This window comes from Daphnia magna, linkage group LG4 (assembly GCF_020631705.1).
Source record: "Daphnia magna isolate NIES linkage group LG4, ASM2063170v1.1, whole genome shotgun sequence".
Lineage (NCBI taxonomy): Eukaryota > Metazoa > Arthropoda > Branchiopoda > Diplostraca > Daphniidae > Daphnia > Daphnia magna.
Window position 1 is genome coordinate 9,768,555 of NC_059185.1, and position 20,210 is coordinate 9,788,764.

A 20,210-nucleotide genomic window follows, 5' to 3' on the forward strand; every position below is an offset into this window, starting at 1 on the left:
ATCCAGTCTCCTTTTGTCTAGCGTGTATCAAAGACTCCCTCCCCGCTCAAATACAGCTTGAATAAAGTTCATCACTGTCGTTCATTTCACTTCATCACCTTTTACTTCAACACACTGACTGGAGTTTTAAAAAAGGTTATTTTTTCACTGCAGCTTTTTCGCTTATCTAAGAAGGCTACCTTTGCCTTCTTACCCCCTCCCCCCAACGAACACCAATAAAAGACAAAAACATTTTTGTTTGAAGTTTAAAGCAGTGCATTTTTAACTATAGCCAAAACATTACAGCACCTAAACACACTCATACTCACACAGACACACACATGAACACAAGAGGTAATTTTGACTAGGTAATTTACATCAAAGGTCGATCAAAGGTATACAAATTTCACACACAGATAAACACACACACACACACAGATACGTACAGAATTTTGTGAATGCACGCAACTAATAACTCAAGCTACTCATAGGAGAGTTGGTAATTATAATTTTAAAAGCTCTGCCAGGCAGAGGAGGTTGGACCGGACGTTCTGACACCGGTTGTGGTTTATTCACCAGGTTCTTAGATGGAAGCAAACCCTAGAATAGACAGCAATATATGTTGCAAACAGATTGCGATGGTGATTGTCAATAGGGGAGACTGGAGTATGCCGGGACACCGGGTCAAGAGGGACAGTAGGGGGAAAAATAGTAGATTTTGTTAAAATTAATAATTTTTTTAGTCTATTATTTAGATACATATGTCAATAACTGTATCAGTTATTAACAAAACTAAAAAAACGGTTTTTTTTTTAGTTAATTTTGTCTCCGCCAATAAAAGTTTCTAGAAAAAAATAATCGCAAATGGCTTGTAAATTTAATATGGAAATGAAGCTTAATCATTTCTTTATCGTTAAAAACAAAAATTATAATTTTCGATCAATTACTGTAGATAATATTAACGTTTGTAATTAAAATAATTAATTATTATTAATTATTAAAATTATTATTAATAATTAACGGCTTGTAAATTTAATATGGAAATGAAGCTTAATCATTTCTTTATCGTTAAAAAGAAAAATTAATTATCGTTAATTATAAATTATTATTAATAATTAACGGCTTGTAAATTTAATATGGAAATGAAGCTTAATCATTTCTTTATCGTTAAAAACAAAAATTATAATTTTCGATCAATTACTGTAGATAATATTAACGTTTAAAAAAATAGTCTTTATCGGGAAATCAGGACAGCTGTTTTTGACTAAAATGGGACATTAGTGGGAGGGTTTGGCCATCAAGCCCATCACTCATCACCGAGCTCATGACGCCAATACTGTTCCTTACAATGATAAAAAGCAATCGATTATTCAGCATATTAATCGATTACAATAAGCCCAACCCCCACCTATCTTGTAATAAGGGTTTTTTTATCATATAAGAAAAAAGTTTTATTAACACAATAATCAAATTGAAACATTTATTAACTTATAGAGTCTATGCAGTGGGACGCTATTTCAATTTTTACAAATTTTTTTAATGAATTTTAAGGCGAAAACGGAGGACGTCCCTCACCACCCACCCTAGTGTCCTCACTTACCCCTCAAAATAGGCTCCTCCCACAAATCTAAGAAAACTTTAAATGTCTTATATGGAAAAATGGTTTATTATTAAATTATATAAAAAATATGGGGGGTACATTACAGTATGGAATACATAAAAACAAAATGATAAATTAATTTAATGATTAGTTTGGGAGATATAGGGGGAAAACAAACACCGTCCCGGCTTACTCCAGTCTCCCCTACTTGGTCTGGCTGCTACCACCGAAAGCACGGCAGGTGAGCTTAAGTCTAAAAAAATATGTTCCTTACTACTACGGGATTCTTCGCCATACTACTTGTCAATCCCGTACATAAAATCGAAAATTCGCTTAAGCTGGTCGGGATGTTCATATTTTGCGATTTTTCTCAGAACGTATATCCAGGAATTTATGAACACTTTCCATTTTGCCAGCACTTGTTGCCGTTTGCCATGGACTACGGCATTTCGTGTTAAAAGCGAAAGCACTAGCTGACGCTGAGTGAACCTGTTGTCGCCTGTTCCCTCGTTTACGAGGAATTCGCTATCTTTACAACATGTGTCCTTTAAAGCTTTGATATACCCTTGAACATCAACGTCCCAAATACTACTGAATCGATTTGAGTAAGGTAATAACCGTATGCGACGACAAAAAGACACCAAAGCTGGCGCAAAAAAGCAGTTCGTTGCAACTGTCATTTCATTTATCAACATTGTCGCCACGTCGTCGCCTCTCCTTGAAGTAACATAAGTTGTATTCGTTTGGCCTGTTGTTGCTATTCGATTGATTCGATTTGAAAATTGGCGAATTTTTTCCAAATGATAGTTTTGACCGATTTTTCCGGTTATGTACCGCCATGATTGAAGATATGGGCTCCAGTTGGTTAATATTTTGCTTTGTCTGCCGTGGACTGCCGCGTGCCGCCCTTCAAAGGCTATGTCAATTTGGGCTAATGTGAAGAGGTTTCCCGACGAACCAGAATTTTTCAAGAAATTTGGGTCCTCTTTACATTGCCTCTTAAGTTCTAAAAGAAAGGCATAAGCGTCGAGATCCAGTAAGAGACCCTGTGGATTTGCCAGAAATTGAAGAGCAGGCGCGAAATGGCTGTTCATGCAGACAAGCATCTCAGTGGTAATCACAGTTGCTCTTCTTCCTTCTTCCTCGGAAAAGACGGAAAACATCCTTAGCCAATTCATCTTTATGAAAGAAAGTTTCGAATGAGGAACTAAAGCAAAAAAAAAATAAAGCGCCTGCATAAGTAATAAGAGTGGTAAGAGTAATCTAGCCATCTTGAAAAAGGTGAAAATATGGGCGAATAAGAGAAAAACGGTTGAAATATGGGTGAATAAGAGGGAAAAAGCATAAAGATTTTCGTTTATTTTCAAATGAACACAAATAAAAAATTAAACAAACATTGTTCATCAATGTTATGTCAATTTCAAGTAAATGTAGTTATTAATATATCATCCGGAAGTTGGGCAGTAATAATAAACATACTCTTGTTCTGCACGTTGCCATAACTTTTGGGTGAATAGCACAAAAAAAAAGTTATTATTATTCTTCAGCTAGCTTGGATTGGTCTTTCTAATACTATTAGGTGCGTCTTTGAGTGATATTCCAAGATAATGTGACACCAAACAACAGCATAATGCTACGAAATTCTTGACGTGGCTATACAGATGTTAAAAACCACTGACTAATCCACAAGGAGATTGTTGGCTTCAGACTGTTTATCATCGATTTATATTTCTGTAGTCTTTGGCTTTGAAGGTCTTCAAAAATCTTTAAGTTCGTGGACGGCAAAAATATTGTGTTCACCGATGGCAAAAAAATTAAAAATGGTGGTATATTGTATGTTCAGAGAAAAGAATACAGCACGAAGGCCTATATTTTATATATTTTTGGTTTCATATCGGTCAAACAGCTTTGATGTTGTGCGAATCAGCTGTGCGAATCAGCTTTGCGAATCAGCTGTGCGAATCAATCAGCTGTGCGAATGATAACCTAATGCTGGTTATGAATGTTTGCCTTCTGTTACTATGTTCAATTTTAACAAGCAGAATATCCACAATAGGTATGATAAGCCTAACGACAACAACTTGGTGCTTTACGAAAACTGTTTCCACCATTGCAGTTTGGGATTAATAAACGATTAACCCATCTTTAATTCAAAACGTTTACCGCATACTTAATTTTCAGTCAAACTACTTTTATTTTTAACTCCTGGAATACAAGATAGAGAAAAAAGTACAGCTATAAATCGTTGCAGTTCGGGAGGGATATGTCGACAACTAATTGTCGTGGGTGATGTATCTCCAGTTTTTACATCATGTTTCCTTGTTGTTTCTTGTTCCGCCATGTAGGGGAGACCGGGGCTAGTTGGCCTGGTTTTTACACACCCTGTCTTACCACTTGTAATTTTTCCTGTAATGATAACATTTATGGCCTAGCTGATGCTTTGTTATCTTATCTAAATTGTAGCGTAAAAAAAAATGCTAATTTAGAAAAACTTTCTGCCCAAAAAACAGTTTTATTCGGACACTTTCAGCTGGCAACTTACCCCGTAAGTGGGGCAAGTTGCCCGTGAAGTCGGGGCAAGTTGGCCTTACATCTTTGCAGAGCACTTTGAACACACGTATGAATTTTCATCTTCTCCTCTGTCATCCACACACGACTCGCACGCCCATAAGCAACATTTTTTAATTCTACAACGAATCCAATCTTCTTTAGTGGTGGAATAACGCCCTCCGCATTCTGGGCAAAATGATTCTTTTTCTTGACTTCTTTTTTGTTCCGCTTTGCTGGCTTGCTTTTCTTGAACTCATCAGCTTTAGAGTTGGGCGGCTGTTCAGATAACACAATCTTTTGAAGTTCACTCTATTTTTCATATAACATCAATTAATACCACAAACTGCTTGCTTTCAAGACTATAAATTTACCTTGGAAAAACAAAAAAAGGGGGAATTGTGTTTCCTAAAGCCGAAATTGCACAAACAACGGTAACTAAAGTCCCTCTCTCTGCCGAAACGATTGCCCCTATAGAAAAGTAGTTTCAAAGATGATATAAAATATAAATAACTGCAAACTAATACTATAGTCCTCTAACCTATTTGCTTTTGGCCACGTCGACCAACGATCTTTTCAGGTGGCATGACAGTTGTAACACCAGTCTCGTCCATATTCCATACACAATCAAGTGATATGTTTTCTCTTGTCAACAATCTCTCGTAATTGTCAAAAAAGGCGTCGCAGTTGTGTTTGTTGAAAGATGATGTTCTTGCCAAGGAGGTAGCCTCGGGTTTCCTAATTGACAAAGTATTATCACAGACAACGAAGTGGAAGACTGCGATCAGCCCCATAAGACTGAGAGGACGCTCAGGGGCAATGCTCGTGACTGCCACCAGGTTCGCGTCGTATGTTCTAGGCCCGTTTCTTAAGGAATTTTATTATGTCCCTACTGATTAGATGCTTTACACACCCTGTGTTTGTGAGGAAACTATTGCATCCAATTTTTTAATTTTTATTTCTTAATCACCTGTAGCCCTTTTTAAAATCCCTTGAATTATTTTATAATTTAGGTATAACTTAGCGGTTAGGAAATAATTAAATGTTCAACACACCCTTTTCAACAATTTTTTCTTCCATTTATTATAAATCGTGAAGCGCTGTACTTATATGTCAAATCCTAAATTGTGCGCGAAGTGCAAGAGTTTCAAACCCAGTCAATGTAGTTGTTTTCTAGTTTGATTAATTATTTAATTTCTAGTTTTCTAAAAAAAAAAATATAACGTAGATGTTTATCACATGTAATTTATTTCTGTATCACAATCAGTTGATGTTTATAATAACAATTTAATCATCGCCGATTAAATTTTGTAATTTTTTTTGTCTTCATTCTTGCGTGTGCTTCAGATTTTTTTTTTTCAACAATAGCAATCATTTTTTTTTTGCAAAACATCGAAATCGTAAAATAAGGTACTGGAAGATTACAGCTGTCATCAGCTCTTTTTGGTGTACCGTACAACCAATTAATGGTAATTTTTCGGCAGATAATGTAACCAAGACAGCCTCAAAGGCGTCTCTTAGGAATACACGATTTCCTTTTGTTAAGTTTAAAAAAGCTTCTTCGACTTTACAAATTAACTGGAACATGGTGGAAGAAGCGAAAATTAACTTTCCTTTTTTCTTGATTTTAGTTAATTGGGCAGCCGAAAATTTGGGGGAGTTCTTCTGGACTCACATCAACCGATTCCAAACAATGTTTGCAAAACGAAGAATTAGTTGTTTTCCCCTTTTTCCTGTATGAGTGAACTAAGTATCCACATATGTAATACATAATGTCGCAATCAAGGATGTTCATTTTAGATTCATCAAGGTTTAGTGAAGTGCTGTCTTCTTCGGAATTGATTGCCGCAACATTGGACAAATTGATTTCCCGTTCTATTCCTTTTAAAAGAATGTCTCTAAAGTATTCTTTCTTTTCCTTCATTTCCTTCTTGTTGTTGTTAAAATTTATCTTCATCCATGTATGGTACGATGTCAGTACTTCACTTTTTTCCTCTTCTTCCTCACAGTTTGAACCCCGCAAAAATTGTTTTGTTGGGTAATAGAGTGTTAGAAGTCGAAACAACTCCAAAAACGAAGTCATCGTAGGCTTATCGCCACATCGCCCACTCATTCTTATAATTCCAAAGAAGCGCTAGAACATGCAAAAAAATTATGAATTGATTTCTCGAAAATTTCTTTAAACATAACACACTTCAATGCATTCTTGATTTAGCTTGCCAGTTAACACATACTTGTAATTCTCTTTTAAGAGAAGTCCAACAATGTCTACAGTACTCAGGATAGTGACTCGGAGGCCGTTGAGAGTCACCTTTGACAGAAACGGTTCGTAAATAACTTTTTTTTTTCCACAGGTGGATATTTTTTTTTTTCGGAAACTAAAAGTGCTAGACTATAACTTATGCCCCTACCAATTCGCGCCCAATTTAGGCTTTATTCCGATTTGACATATAAGTACAGCGCTTCACGATTTATAATAAATAGAAGAAAAAATTGTTAAAAAGGGTGTGTTGAACATTAATTTATTTCCTAACCGCTAAGTTATACATAAATTATAAAATAATTCAAGGGATTTTACAAAGGGCTACAGGTGATTAAGAAATAAAAATAAAAAAATTTGATGCAATAGTTTCCTCACAAACCCCGGGTGTGTAAAGCATCTGATCAGTAGGGACATAATAAAATTCTTTAAGAAACGGGCCTAGAACATACGACGCGAACCTGGTGGCAGTCACGAGCATCGCCCTTTGGCCAGTATAGGCGATCGCAGTCTTCCACTTCGTTGTCTGTGGTATTATGTCTCTTAAGAAATGAGCTAAACCAGTCAGGGCCAGCTAAGCATTTTGTAGTCCACGACAAGGGAATTTTGATGTTCATTTTGGTGGCCAATTGAAATGCTAGTTTCCTAACGTCCAGTGGTGACAATCCAAAATAAATATCTGCTGCTCGATGCAAATATTTCACTAGTATAGCCTCCTCCTCATCTGTGAAAACCTGTTCGACAAAATGTTTACACTCATTAGCCTAACTTACTATGCCTGTAGCCTAAACTCAATGTATTTCTTACCTGACGAATCTTTGAATAACCATATTTTTGTTTACAGGGTAGCACATTCTTATTCTTGTCTACGTATCTAGCAAGACTTCTTCTGGGAATCTGAAACATTTCTCCAACCTCAGTTATTCCTCTTCCTTCTGTAAGAACAACATCAATTGCTCTTTCGATAACCTCACTAGGCGTTTTTCCCCTGTCAGTTTTTCGTACATAGTTCCTCATCCTCGTGTAACACTAAAAAAACAGAAGATTTTGACAAACAAATAAACAAGGTCAGAAGCTAAAACAAAACCCACACAGCACAGCTTCCTCTTGGGACCCTCCCAATAGGCTCTTGGCCTCCCAAGCTTTTATTAGACCTCCCAATGTTGTCCTGAGGAAGGTTATCGGATTTGCGTATACGGCATCATTCGTAAAATTTACGCTGTTCTATTTATAATGTTTTCAGGATGCCTTTTGTATGGTAAGATTTTATCAGTATTTCTTAATTTTCGCTTGATTTGCGAATTTTTTTTTGTTGTTTTGGTTTCGTTTATTTGAATTATTTCTTAATTGTTTCTACAAATAGCATCCACCACATCACTTTGCCATCCGTAATTCAGCTGTATATGCAGCATCGTGTTGTGTTAACTGAAATCGTTTGATGTGCTGGCAACACGTAAAACGATCAATCACTCTTTTTTCAACCTTAGCCGCTATTGTGGCGGTACGGGATAGTCCCAATTCCGACCGCTAGGTGGCGAACGATAGAAGACGCGTTAGGGAAGGAGAGACCGGCAGTTGGGCGCGAGACGTAGAGCAGAGCAGGCAGAAGAGCATCGTCCTCCAACATTTCAGTTTTGTTTCTTTTGTGTTTTACCTTACCGGATTTGTGCCGTCAAGGTGTGGAATACACTAAATTTGCGAGTGATCCAGCCGAACAGTGACTTTATCTTTAATTTCCCAGCCATCCGGCGACATTTGGTGTCAGAAGTGGGATCGAGTGCTCGCTTCCCGTGGCTGCGACGGCGTGGTGACCCCTTGCTAAAACTGATCATTCGGCTTTATCGGAAACATCCAGCTTGCTGAGGCAGATTTCAACATCCATCGACATTCTCCGGAAGAAAATCTTGTCGCTGAACGTGGCATTTGGGTGTTTGGGAGCGAATTTCATCCCGATTTGCTGGGTTTTGTGGCGGATTCTTCCCATTCTTGGCGCCAAACCAACATGGCGGATCGGTGAATAGACATTTCTCGTTGCATTTTTTTTGTGTATTTTTCAATTGCTGCTGGTAATTCGTCGAAAGGTCGTTTCCAAGTAGATTTCAGCCTTTTTTTTTATTTATTTACTTTTTTTTTATTTTTTTTATTTATTTTTTATTTTTCGGCTTTGTGTTGTGTGGGGTATTTTGGCGCGCTTTTTCTTTGTGTGTGAAACAACAGCGGCTGGTGTTGCAGTGGCTGACGTTTATGCGTCGCTACCGCTGACATCCCTGCTGGTTGTGCAGAAGGGCATTTTTGTAAACCAACAACGGCTAATGTTGCAGTGGCTGACGTTCATGCGTCGCTACCGCTGACATTCCCGTTAGTTGTGCGGAAGGGTAATTTTGTTATACAACAGTGGCTGGTGTTGCAGTGGCTGACGTTCTGCGTCGCTATTGCTGACATCTCTGACGGTCGGGAATAGAATAATTTGTAGACCAAAAATAAATAAATAGATAAAAATAAATTGGCAGTCATTTTATTTCGTTCTTCGTCGAGTTCGCCTTCTGGATATCGTTTTCTTCAACTGAAAAGTGGATTACATCTTCTCGTGGATTTCGTCAACTATTGCTGCATTCTGGAATTGAATTACCTGATATTCTTGCCTTGGTAATTTATCTAAAAAATCAATTTAAGTAGTGAAAATTCCTCTTGGCATTGCAAAACTATTCTATCATCAGGATTGAAATTTGAATCTCGTGGCCGTAACTGTACAGTCTACTTAATTCTCCATGCTCTACTCACTCTGAACTCTTGTTTTGTCAGTGCATTGATGCTCTAAGTTAGAGGTAAATTAGTTTAAAAGAATTACAGTCAAAATTTGTATTAATTTTTTTTGTTATCAGTGTTGCAGGCTTGCAGCATCATAGTTACAAAAACAACTTGGTCGTCAACGTCATACGTCAACATCAATTTATTCAAGGTCAATTTGATAATGAAAAGGGTTAATACTGCTAGCAGCACATCTCAGGCTCACATAAGGAGAATGCGTCGGGAGGCATATCAAAACGTGGAGGTTGCTAATTTGTCTCAGTTTCAAGTTGAACGTGACATCAACAGTATTTGTGAACCAGGTGATTTTTTCAACAATTTCTTTATTAAAACTGAATTTAATGTAATCCATTTTTTGGTACTTCATCTTTTAAGTATTTCAAGACTACACTAAAAGAAGTTTGGAATTTTTAAAAATCCAATTTCGAGAAATGACTGCAAAAATCGACGATCTTTTGGACTCGAGACCGAAACCGTGTATTTGTACAATACAAAGAATCGAAGAAAATGAACAGCAATTGCTTTTGCATTTGGATTCGTTCGATGCTATTGAACATCTTGAAAATTCAATGAAGGACCAACAATCTCGACAACCAATGGTAACAGTAAATATTCAGTTTTTATTATTTCCGTTTGCAACCTTTAATTTTTTTCAGATCCTTTTGCTGCTCCGAATCGGTGGAATAAATCTCCAGAAAACGGTTTATGCAATAATGGAAAAGTTATTCTCATACGAAATTGGAACTAAGTTCACTTGGACGGGAAAATCCTCAAAAGGAATCGAGAAAGCTAAATTTTCTGATCTGAAGAATATCTATGCTGCAATCTCTGGTAAAGATCGATAAAGATAAATTTATTCTGGCTTAATAGTAACAAATTTTGCAATGTACTACAGGTGCCGTCCTCGGTAACAAAGACCTTGCTGGTGATGAGAAAACTACAGTTAAAGTGCAGTATCAAGTAACCGAGTGGTTTCGTCACTGTCAGCAGAATTTGAAAAGTCAAATGTAGTTGATGAATAAATAAAACATTTGAAAAATGTGTTTTGTTTATATGTATTCATTTTATCATAACAATTATTGCTGAAAATCGGAGCTGGGTACGGAATACTAGCCGGTATATATATGGTTAATTTGTTTCATTATGGGAGGTTATGGGGAGATCCTCGGGAAGGTGAGAGAGGTACTGAGGAGGTTATCAGGAAGCCACCAGGTAACCAAAAAGATGGTTTTTAGAGGAATTTAGGAAGCTCACAAGTAAGACTGAGGAGGAAATTAAGAGGATCTTGGGAGGTCCTGGGGAACCAAATGTGCTGTGTGGGAAGGCCAACTTGCCCCAAAAAAAAACCTACCCCATGGGTAGGGGTCATTGTTTTCTTTAAAATATTTACTTAAAAATAAATTATATTGAATTTTAGAATTGACTGACCCTTAGCTAAAAGACTAAGGTATCTAAAGAAAAAATTTCATTAACATCAACTACATACCTTATTTCTGAAAAAGAAAAATGCACGGAAAAAAAAGTTCGCGGCGAAGCGTAAAACGGTTTTTGCAGTACAACGTCAGCATTTAAGTGCAGACAAAATTAAAATTTTGTACAGACCATCTAGTGATATTAATTAACACCTCGGCTATCCTGAAAAACTCTAATTTTTAAGTGGCGCCAAGTAATACGCAAAAGAGCGACTTACCCCTAAGCCAACTAGCCCCGGTCTCCCCTATAGGTACTCTTACTGGTGGATTTTTTGCTGAAGCGAAATCCTACAACAAGAAATTAATACTTTTAGTCTTAGTCAATAAATGTTGATACCAAACTATTACCTAATCCATCAGTAAGCTTCTGGAGTCCCTTATTGTTGGTTCCCTGCTCCTGAATCTTGTAGGATGGCTCATCAGTGCTTTTGGTATTACCAGCACCAGCAAGCGCTGGCGGTAAAGAAACAGTTTCCTGCAAAAAGTGTCAACAAGGGTTTAGCAGTTCAAATTTCCATTCGTTTGCATTGTTTATAGTACCTCATCATCACTATTTACCTTATTTCCATTTGTTTTAGTTTCATTCCTGATATTCCCACCATCACTGTTGCTAGTGTCTATTATGTCTACGTTGACAATTTTTTCTTCTGATGGTCCAGTCGGCTTCAGTGCTGACTGATAGTCCTAGGTAAAAGAATTGTTATTATGTTTTATTTAACTCAAATGCTTTATTTTTAGCCTACTTACTGTAACATGTCTTGAAAAATTAGAAATTTTCCAATATCCTTTATCGTCGAACACCATCCTGATTGTGGTGGCTTTGAAATGATCCTTGTGTTCGCAAACTATTTTTCTGGTTTCTTCACATACAGTAAAATCTTCTAAGGTATAGTTGAGATTATTTGTTTGTTTGAAGCGTTGGACCCAGTTATTACTTGCTGCTTCTAGTAGGCTACGTCCTTTGGATATAGGAAGCTGGTTCATCCCTGCTGCGTTACTGCTTGTGAGGAACTGCTGAGCGTTGCCCTTGGTGGTGTCAATAGCCAGCTGAGGTCTAGTTGCTGCTAGGGAAGATGCTACTGAAGAATGTTTTCTAAACATGGAATTCACTTGTAAGACTGGGATTTTGTTCTCCTTTAGTATGCTTGCACAAAGCTCTACTGCGGATATAATAGATGATCTTTCTCCAGGTAAGAACGTGAACTGCTTTGGGTTTTCGTAGAACAATTCTCCAAATAAATTGATTTTTTCTGCTGATGAATTTTCGTGCTTTTCTAATTTATTAATCATAGATGCGCTGGCTACGTGCATCCTAATATTGTCTTCTATCTCTTGAAGTTTATCATTATCGATAGGTTGGTCTTGAGCAAAAGATCTAAAGCTACTATAGCCTAGCTTTTGAAGAAGATTTTTTATGTGAATGGGCAAATTTAATCCGCATTTTTCAAAAGTGTCATAAACATTCTCTGCTTGACTCATTTTGTCTTATTTCTATTGAGTGTCTTTATTCAGACGACAATTTTTGACGTTTCAGATCATCGATCATTCGAAATCGATATACAGGCATCACAGAGTCGGTGGGCCTAAGCAAATATGATTAGAACTTATCTCTATGAATTGAAACTACATTATTTTAATTAAGAACGCAAGTAATTTCTAATATTTTATTTTAAAAACTTTAATTTTGTTTAACATTCACAAAAGTTTAATTAAGATTCGCACTTGTTTTTGGCTTAAGATTTATAATTTGGCTTAGATTCAAAAATTTTGGCTAAGATTCAAACATTTTGGCTTAGATTCAAATATTTTGGCTTAAATTCAAACATTTTGGCTTAGATTCAAAATTTTGGCTTAAGATTTAAACTGATTCTCGACAGGGTGTACGAGATTCAAATCAGTTGCCAACCCCTCGGTGTGTTACACATGTCACGGAAGAAGCCTTTTCCTTCAATCCGTGGATGCAAAACAAAAAAAAACAATGAGCAAAAAGGGTACTTTTAAGCATTGGTCTTGGGAATTCCCGCGCCATAAACCTATTAAGGAATATTAAAAGAGGGGATGGCTGAAGGTTTTTGGTCACAAAACGTGAAGAACTGACATCTTTTTTTTTCTCGCATGGATGGTTATTACGTCTCTATTCTTTGTTCGCACCATTCCTTTTGTTTTTTTGAAGACGAGACGGGGGTGGCATTGGCAACACCACAGTTCTAGGCGATGCGGACGTGTTTTGCACGAGCAGTTTATACAATTTGTTATTTTTATTTTTTTTTTTTTTGCTGACGTTTCCGAAGGTCTTTTTCTCGGCGTTCGATATAAAAAGGCCGCTGCAAATCTTCTGCTCTTCAGTTGCAAACCGTGCATTTGCAAATACCAATCTCTAACGCAACGCAATCTTCATCAAAATGTGCTCATTCTCCAATGTTATGGTTTGTTTGATTCTATTGTAAAAGCAGATATCATTGATTTTGGTTTTAATTCAAATTTGTTCCATTTTGCAGTGGACAACGTTGCTGGTAGCTGCTTTGGTTTTCTCGGCATCCGACGCCCATAAAAAAGGTTTTAAAAACTCAACAAAATTCTATTACTTTTAGTAATATTTCGAAGATTAGATCCAATATCTATTTATTGATTTTGATGTGTAGGAAGAGGAGGCGGCGGGAGTGGAGGTGGTTACGGTGGCTATGGTAAGTGATGCTCCTTGCACGTCCGAGACCAACCAGGACAAGGAAAATAGATATTCACAGCTACAAAATTTTATAAATCAAGTTATGAACTTGTATAATTATAAGGTGGCCAACAAAGTCTAGGACATGGCGGTGGTCATACATTACCGATGAGTTCGGGACACGCTGGCCATTCGACGCATGGAGGATACGTAGGCAACGTCTCTCCGATGATAGGAGGACACCACAGCAGTCACACAACACCCGTGAGGGGGGGGTACGGAGGTCAAATTGCGCCAATCAGCGGAGGATACGGTGCTCACACATCACCCGTGGGTGGAGGGCATTTCAGTAGTCATGCTGCCCCCGTTAGTGGTGCGTATGATGGACATGGTGCACCAGTTGGTGGAGGATACGGAGGGCATCCTTCTCCTGCAAGCGGAGGGTACGGCAGTAGTCAAGTGGTCCGTCGGCCTAAGAGTGGAGGCTACAGCAACAATCACGCGTCACCTGTGAGCGGAGGATATGGTGGTCGTGTTGCGTCAATGAACGGAGGATACGGTGGTCATGCTTTGCCAACCAGCGGAGGATATGGAGGTCATGCAGCATCGGCAGCCAAAGGTTACGGTGGCCACGGATCGCATAGGGGTGGAGGATATGGAGGTCATTCTGCGCCGATAAGGGGAGCTTATGGAAGTCATTCTGCTGGAAAAGGCTACGGTCGTTAAGAAAGATTAGTTCAACATTGGCAGTGACATGGTTTGCTAAACATTCGTACTAGTTTCTTTCGAAATGTTTACCAAAAAATACGATGAAAGGAAAGTTAGCAAAAATGTTATATTCCATGCAGCTAGGACACATATTCAATGGCATCTTCATATCTGTATTCGTCCCACTCCAATCGAATTAGCCATATGGCAATAGACACAACCTGCAAAGAAATGTTTACCCCTTGTTCCAGTGAAACGATTCCGGAAAATAAACGTTTTTTCATAAAATCACAATTTTTTTTCTGTTTCACAATATATTGTTGAATTTCTAGTTGTTTTGCCGGTTGTGTTGCCACTTTAAGCATATACTCTCAATACTGATTTAGTTATGTGCCCAGGTAACACGGGAGTAGTTGCATACATGTTTATTGACAGCCAATGACTGGGGATTTTTATAAAGAAAGCTGTGGCCGTCCAATTTCCCCATTTTTTACTAAATTCTACATCAAGTTAAAATACACGATTTTGATTCAGAATTCAACAGCATTCCCGAAAATCAGATTTTTTTTTCTCGTTGGGTTTAAAGTTCTTCGAATAAACGTGTAAAACAAATGAGCAATGCTGACGCGCCAGCAATTTTTTGGTTTCGTTTAATTAAAAACGACTGATTTTACGGGGAACAAATATTTTCCTTACATCAAAAAAATATTTTGTTTTTTTGGTCGAACTCTAAGAGATGTCGTTTTTTTCAGATTTTGAAAAAACGGGAAGGCTTTACTAGTATTGTGTCGTTATTTTTTTTTTCCATCTTTGTCATTATTCGTTAAATATTATTTTTTTTAATGTAATCGTTTACTTAATACGTTATTTAGTATATTATGTTTTTCGTTATTTTTCTCGTTATATAGTTTCAAAACTTCGAGATAATTTTTGTACAGGTCTTTCTTTTGCTTTTTCCATTTTCAGCGGTTTCCTAGAATCGGAAATGGGGGTAATTGTAAATATTTTTTTGTTTTGATTACATGTAATCAAACTTTATATGTTAATAAACGTGTGTTTCAAATTTCAATGTTTTTTATGTAGATTTACTTTTTTTTTTAAATTTAGGAGTTACTCAAATCGGTTTCCGCGTCGAAATTTTTTCTGAAAATTATTCGTCGAAATTTTTTCTTAAAATTATTCGTCGAAATTTTAGTCTTAAAATTAATGCTGCATATAAACGCACACCCGGCGGGTGTGTTGTAAAACATTTGGGAAATTTGAAAAAGGGTAGTTTTTTCTAATGTAAATAACTTTTCTGCTGTGTTATTCTCATAAAATCGAATAAAAGCAAAGTAAACTAGGTTATATGGGCTAAAAAACAAGAGTATATGAGGATTTTAATATTATTTCGTTTATATGCAGCATTAATTTTAAGATAACGCGTACCGCCATAAGCGCTGTGTTAAACACGGCGAAAAATTTCGACGTTTAACCGATTTGAGTAACCCCTAAATTTAAAAAAGAATAGTAAATCTACATAAAAAACATTTAAATTTGAAAGACACGTTTATTAACATATAAAGTATGATTACATATAATCAAAACAATAAAATATTTACAATTAGACTCCCATTTCTAATTTTCAATTGCAAATTTAATTGTGATCCCACAGTACGATTTTGTACGGGTTTTAAAAAGTAAGTATAAATAGTGCTAAAAAAAATTTCAAATTACTAATTGTCCTAGGTATAAGAGCTGCAACGAACGGATCACAGCCGGAACGCAAAAATTTGTGTAGATTGTATTGATGTACAGTATCCTCCACAAAAAAGAGGCACCCCCCCGGTAGCCCAAAAAATAAAAATTACTAATGAGCGTTAGATGGCATAGTTTTTAATTGCAAAATACAAACAAAAAAAAGCATGCAACTTTTTTTTTCTTTGTTTTGACTGCAAAAACGAGACGGTTGCCATGATTTCAGTATTTTTTGCTGCGAGCAAAATTTGGAAAACGGAGAATTCAAGAAAAAAGTCGGGGAAAGGCTAACCTCTGAATTGTTACCTTTCCCCCACCCCGACTTTTTTTTTTCAGTTTTCCATTTTCCATATTTTCTCGCAACATGAAAACTTGTTGGTTACATACGATTTTAAAAAACGGATAAAATTATAGCATTTAGAAAATAAATCTAAGAAAACATTTAAAAAAATTTTTTTTTTAAAGAGGATTTATTTAATTTAAACAAACTGACAAATGAAATATGTTTAATATTTCTTCCACCAGCCGATAGCTTTAAAGCATAATTGAAGTCTTTTTGTCATTCGCTAATTTTTTACGATAAGCGTCTTTTTCAGTAAGATTTTGCCAAGCGGTCTGTGTATGGGCAAAATCTTCTTCTTTTTTTCGGGAATCTTTCGCGTCCGTCGAAATCACACAGCTTAAAATGGTTGCCATGGTTCCCAATAAGTTTTCATGTCGCGAGGAAATATGGAAAACGGAAAACTTGAGAAAAAAGTCGGGGTGGGGGAAAGGTAACAATTCAGAAGTTAGGCTTTCCCCGACTTTTTTCTTTAATTCTCCGTTTTCCAAATTTTGCTCGCAGCAAAAAATACTGAAATCATGGCAACCGTCTCGTTTTTGCAGTCAAAACAAAAAAAAAATGCATGCTTTTTTTTTGTTTGTATTTTGCAATTAAAAACTATGCCATCTAGCGCTCATAAGTAATTTTTATTTTTTGGGCTACCGGGGGGGTGCCTCTTTTTTGTGGAGGATACTGTACAAGTCGGACACATACAGAGCTCTTCGGAACAAAAATTCCAATAAACAAATTCCACACTTAACCGATAATGTGGAACAGTAAAGCAGAAGTGGAAAGTTTAGGAAGGTTCAAAATTCTTGGACAGTTTTTTTTTTTTAATTATTTCTACATTTTTCAATTATAATTAATAAAATGTACTTTGTAAAAAAAATTATTCTACGCACGATAAAAAATGTTAGAAATTGAAAAACAATTTTAAGTACATAAATTTAGGGCTTCAAAGGGGGTAGTCCCATAAGACCCCATGTTAAAATAGACTACTCCGCTACACACCCGGCCAGAGTTGCCGATTTTGACGATTCCAGTTTTCGTCCTATTTACGCTCTCTCATCTACGCGTCGGTACCATGTTCCTATACCATGCCAGCACCACAGCAAACGTAACTTAAAATAATGACGAGCCATTTAGTGTACAGTTTGCTGTCCCAAATTAGCGTCATGGAAGTTGATGTAAAAAAATTATTAGAACTGCGATTGCAGATTAGATGAATATTGTTAGCTGGCTTTGGTTATGAATTCTTCCGATTGATAAATGAATTTTAAGACCACCCGGCGATGTCAATATTACTTGAAACAATTTTAGTTTTAAATGATTTTGGTGAAGTAACAATGTGTGGCAAAAAAAATTAGAAATCCTTATGGTTAATAAAAAGTTAGTTGAAAATTTAAATACCCAATAATATTCTATCACTAATCAGATTTGAACCAATGACTGTAGAATTCAAAGACTAATACTCTACCACTGTGTCACTGCCATACGAACAGCAATGTATGTACAATTTATCCATATTTACGTAGTCTGCTGTCCAGATTTAGCGCCATGGGTGCTTATGGAAAAAAGCATTCAAAATCAATCACCAATTAGATTAATATTGTTGGCCTGCAGTAGTAACACACTTTACCGCCTTGTAAAGATACACTTTAGGAACATGGTTACTTTAATACTGGCTAGGACATAGTAAATTTTAGGTGATTTTTTTCGGTTCATAACTTGAACATTACGGCATACTTGCGGCAATTTCTATGCTATTTTCTCGAAAATTCCAGGCACGTTTATTTTTTTTGTTTTTTACCATGATATGATGGCCTATTGGCTACTTAAAGAGAACAGTATGATATAAATTTATAAAAAATAAATATTTTTTTGTTGACATAAGTTTCGATAGAGGCAATTCACATCACGGTTTCGCGTGTCAATTGTTTCGATGTCCGCCATTTTCTCTGGTTGTTTATGTTATGTTTTGCGTTGTCTGTATTGGCTGAAAGGGTTTCCCAATACAAAGTGGATTTTGTGAATCAGTGTTTTATTTTTTTTAATTTTTTTTGTGTCAGTTAATTGCTACGTATCTTGGTTAGTATGTGTAGCAATTTCTGTTTCCAGATCACATTTCTTGTATTTAAAAAAAATCTTTTCTGTAGGGCTGTCATGGGTGACACAGAAATATTTGAAATAGAAATTCTGGAGCCATTATCTGATCAAGACTCTTCTGTTACTAGTGACGGTCAAATTATAGAATTATTATTCAGCTTCAGTACACAGTGGAGGGAAAAGTTCTTCATGACCTTCAGTTAATGAAATATTAACCACTTCCTCATTAAGGTGCACATTTTCAATTGGCACTTGTTCGGGCTCTTGTACCATTTCTTGAAATGCTGCATGTAGTTAATAACAATTGTCATAACGTATGAATAAATTATACTTCATAATTTTTATTACCTCTTTGAACATTTAAAATTACTCTTCTTGACTCTCTATCCATGGCTGACTTAGCGTTAACATACATATTGTCAAGATTCAGGGATGGGGCCCAGTCTGGGTGTGTTTCTCCAGTGTAGTAAAAAGGTTTTCCTGTGTGATTTCAAATAGAAGAATTAGATAGACACATTCACTATTAATAAATTTGTCGAGACTTACCTAGAACAAAATGTGCATTACAAACTCTAATGTTATTCGTAATTTCAGCCAATACAGACAACGCCAAACATGACATAAACAACCAGAGAAAATGGCGGACATCGAAACAATTGAAACGCGAAACCGCGATGTGAATTGCCTCTATTGCAAGTACACAGGCCTGTACAGACGAAGTCTCGTTTTGACAGCTGTTTGTTTTGGTTTTTTAAATCATAAATTTCGCAATATTTTTCTATTGCATCCCGTTTGGTGTCTTAAGCAAATCGATTTAGAATTAAAAACTGAATCGAATGAATGAATTAGTTTTAAAAAATATAATTGTCCCAAATTAGAAAAAGTGTCCCACGAATTAGGGTTTTTGTCCAAAATTAGCAGATCGGCTTTACATGCATTCTCCATAAGGAAGACTGTTTGCCCAAACGCTGTCCCAATTCTCTCTTTTACCTAAATATCTACAGTTTTTCATTATTACGTAAAGACGTTTGTTCTCTGGATTTTGATTGCTCACATGCAGTTTACCTTACGTGAAATGAATAGACTTATGACATTGCGCTGTTAATACTCTATACCACGATAAATTCTTTTGTTAGTTGGCTGATAGTAAACGTAAAAAGTGGATACATTCAAAGTTGATTGTAGTCTGCAGGCATTTCAATAGGTAAAAGGTATTTCAATAGGTAAAAGTGTTTACTGTGAGACTTTACCAAATTTCCTAGTTACCCTCATTACTGCGAATTACTGCTGCTCATTGGAGTAATATTATTGGCCTCTATGACCTAATGGATAAGGCAGTGGCCTTCTCATCCGGGAATTGCAATTTAAGTTTAGCCAGAAGATTAACACGATTCGTGGAAATTACGTATACACGAGCTGTATGTTAAGGCAGCTTGTTTCACACTTATTGCAAAGATGTGGATAACTGCGGTTTGTTTTGGCTTTCTAGTACTTAATAAGATGTCGGAACATCCTTGGATGGACGGTGATCCTCTTCCCGACGAGTTCACACCTACGAATGACGGCACTAAACACTTTTAGCAAATATAAGTGCAATACCGCTGACAATGAATTTTAGGACTGTGCAAACCTCTTAAGGTTAATTAAAAGGCTGATTTTAAGGTGGGGTGTCGCATATCTATGCTCACTGTCCGTGTGTGTTACCCATGTCACGGAAGAAGCCTTATTTTCCTTCAATCCGTGAATGCAAAAAAAATAAAACAATGAGCAACAAAGTTACTTTTAAGCATTAGTTTTGGGAATTCCCGTGCCATAAATCTATTAAGGAATATTAAAAGAGGGGATGGCTGAAGGTTTTTGGTCACAAAACGTGAAGAACTGACATCTTTTTTTTTCTCGCATGGATGGCTATTTCGTCTCTTCTCTTTGTTCGCACCATTCCTTTTGTTCCTTGAAGGTGAGACGGGGGTGGCATTGGCAACACCACAGTTCTAGGCGATGCGGTC

General features: G+C 36.5%; 5 protein-coding genes across 6 annotated transcripts; 2 read left to right on the plus strand and 3 right to left on the minus strand.

The window, feature by feature from the left end:
* Positions 1-4,338: 4,338 nt before the first annotated feature.
* LOC123471187 lies at positions 4,339-4,925 on the minus strand (the record flags this gene model as incomplete). Its single annotated transcript, XM_045172155.1, has 3 exons — positions 4,668-4,925; positions 4,501-4,597; positions 4,339-4,438 (listed from the first exon to the last, which is right to left on the minus strand). Coding segments are annotated over exons 1-3 (450 nt in total), but the record flags the coding sequence as incomplete, so codon positions are not given.
* A 1,714-nt stretch (positions 4,926-6,639) lies between these two features.
* On the minus strand, positions 6,640-10,798 carry LOC123471186. The gene is made up of 3 exons (XM_045172154.1): positions 10,681-10,798; positions 7,194-7,415; positions 6,640-7,120 (listed from the first exon to the last, which is right to left on the minus strand). The coding sequence occupies exons 2-3, from the start codon at positions 7,401-7,403 to the stop codon at positions 6,815-6,817; spliced, it is 516 nt and encodes a 171-aa protein (XP_045028089.1). The 5' UTR covers positions 7,404-7,415; positions 10,681-10,798; the 3' UTR covers positions 6,640-6,814.
* LOC123471184 lies at positions 7,799-10,235 on the plus strand. 2 transcript variants are annotated; one of them, XM_045172151.1, is made up of 7 exons: positions 7,799-8,399; positions 8,897-9,032; positions 9,104-9,211; positions 9,269-9,496; positions 9,570-9,793; positions 9,851-10,025; positions 10,090-10,235. In XM_045172151.1, the coding sequence occupies exons 4-7, from the start codon at positions 9,358-9,360 to the stop codon at positions 10,203-10,205; spliced, it is 654 nt and encodes a 217-aa protein (XP_045028086.1). In that variant the 5' UTR covers positions 7,799-8,399; positions 8,897-9,032; positions 9,104-9,211; positions 9,269-9,357; the 3' UTR covers positions 10,206-10,235. The 2 variants fall into 2 exon arrangements, with proteins under 2 accessions (XP_045028086.1, XP_045028087.1); XM_045172152.1 differs by having other exon boundaries at positions 8,922-9,032.
* Positions 10,799-12,996: 2,198 nt separating the features above from the next.
* LOC123471182 (keratin, type I cytoskeletal 9-like) lies at positions 12,997-14,327 on the plus strand. The gene is made up of 4 exons (XM_045172150.1): positions 12,997-13,092; positions 13,165-13,222; positions 13,309-13,350; positions 13,456-14,327. Exons 1-4 carry the CDS (start codon positions 13,069-13,071, stop codon positions 14,055-14,057), a joined length of 726 nt encoding a protein of 241 aa, XP_045028085.1. The 5' UTR covers positions 12,997-13,068; the 3' UTR covers positions 14,058-14,327.
* Positions 14,328-18,209: 3,882 nt separating this feature from the next.
* LOC116926788 lies at positions 18,210-18,904 on the minus strand. Its single transcript, XM_045172156.1, has 3 exons — positions 18,751-18,904; positions 18,553-18,684; positions 18,210-18,488 (listed from the first exon to the last, which is right to left on the minus strand). The coding sequence occupies exons 1-3, from the start codon at positions 18,824-18,826 to the stop codon at positions 18,355-18,357; spliced, it is 342 nt and encodes a 113-aa protein (XP_045028091.1). The 5' UTR covers positions 18,827-18,904; the 3' UTR covers positions 18,210-18,354.
* Between the last annotated feature and the right edge of the window lie 1,306 nt (positions 18,905-20,210).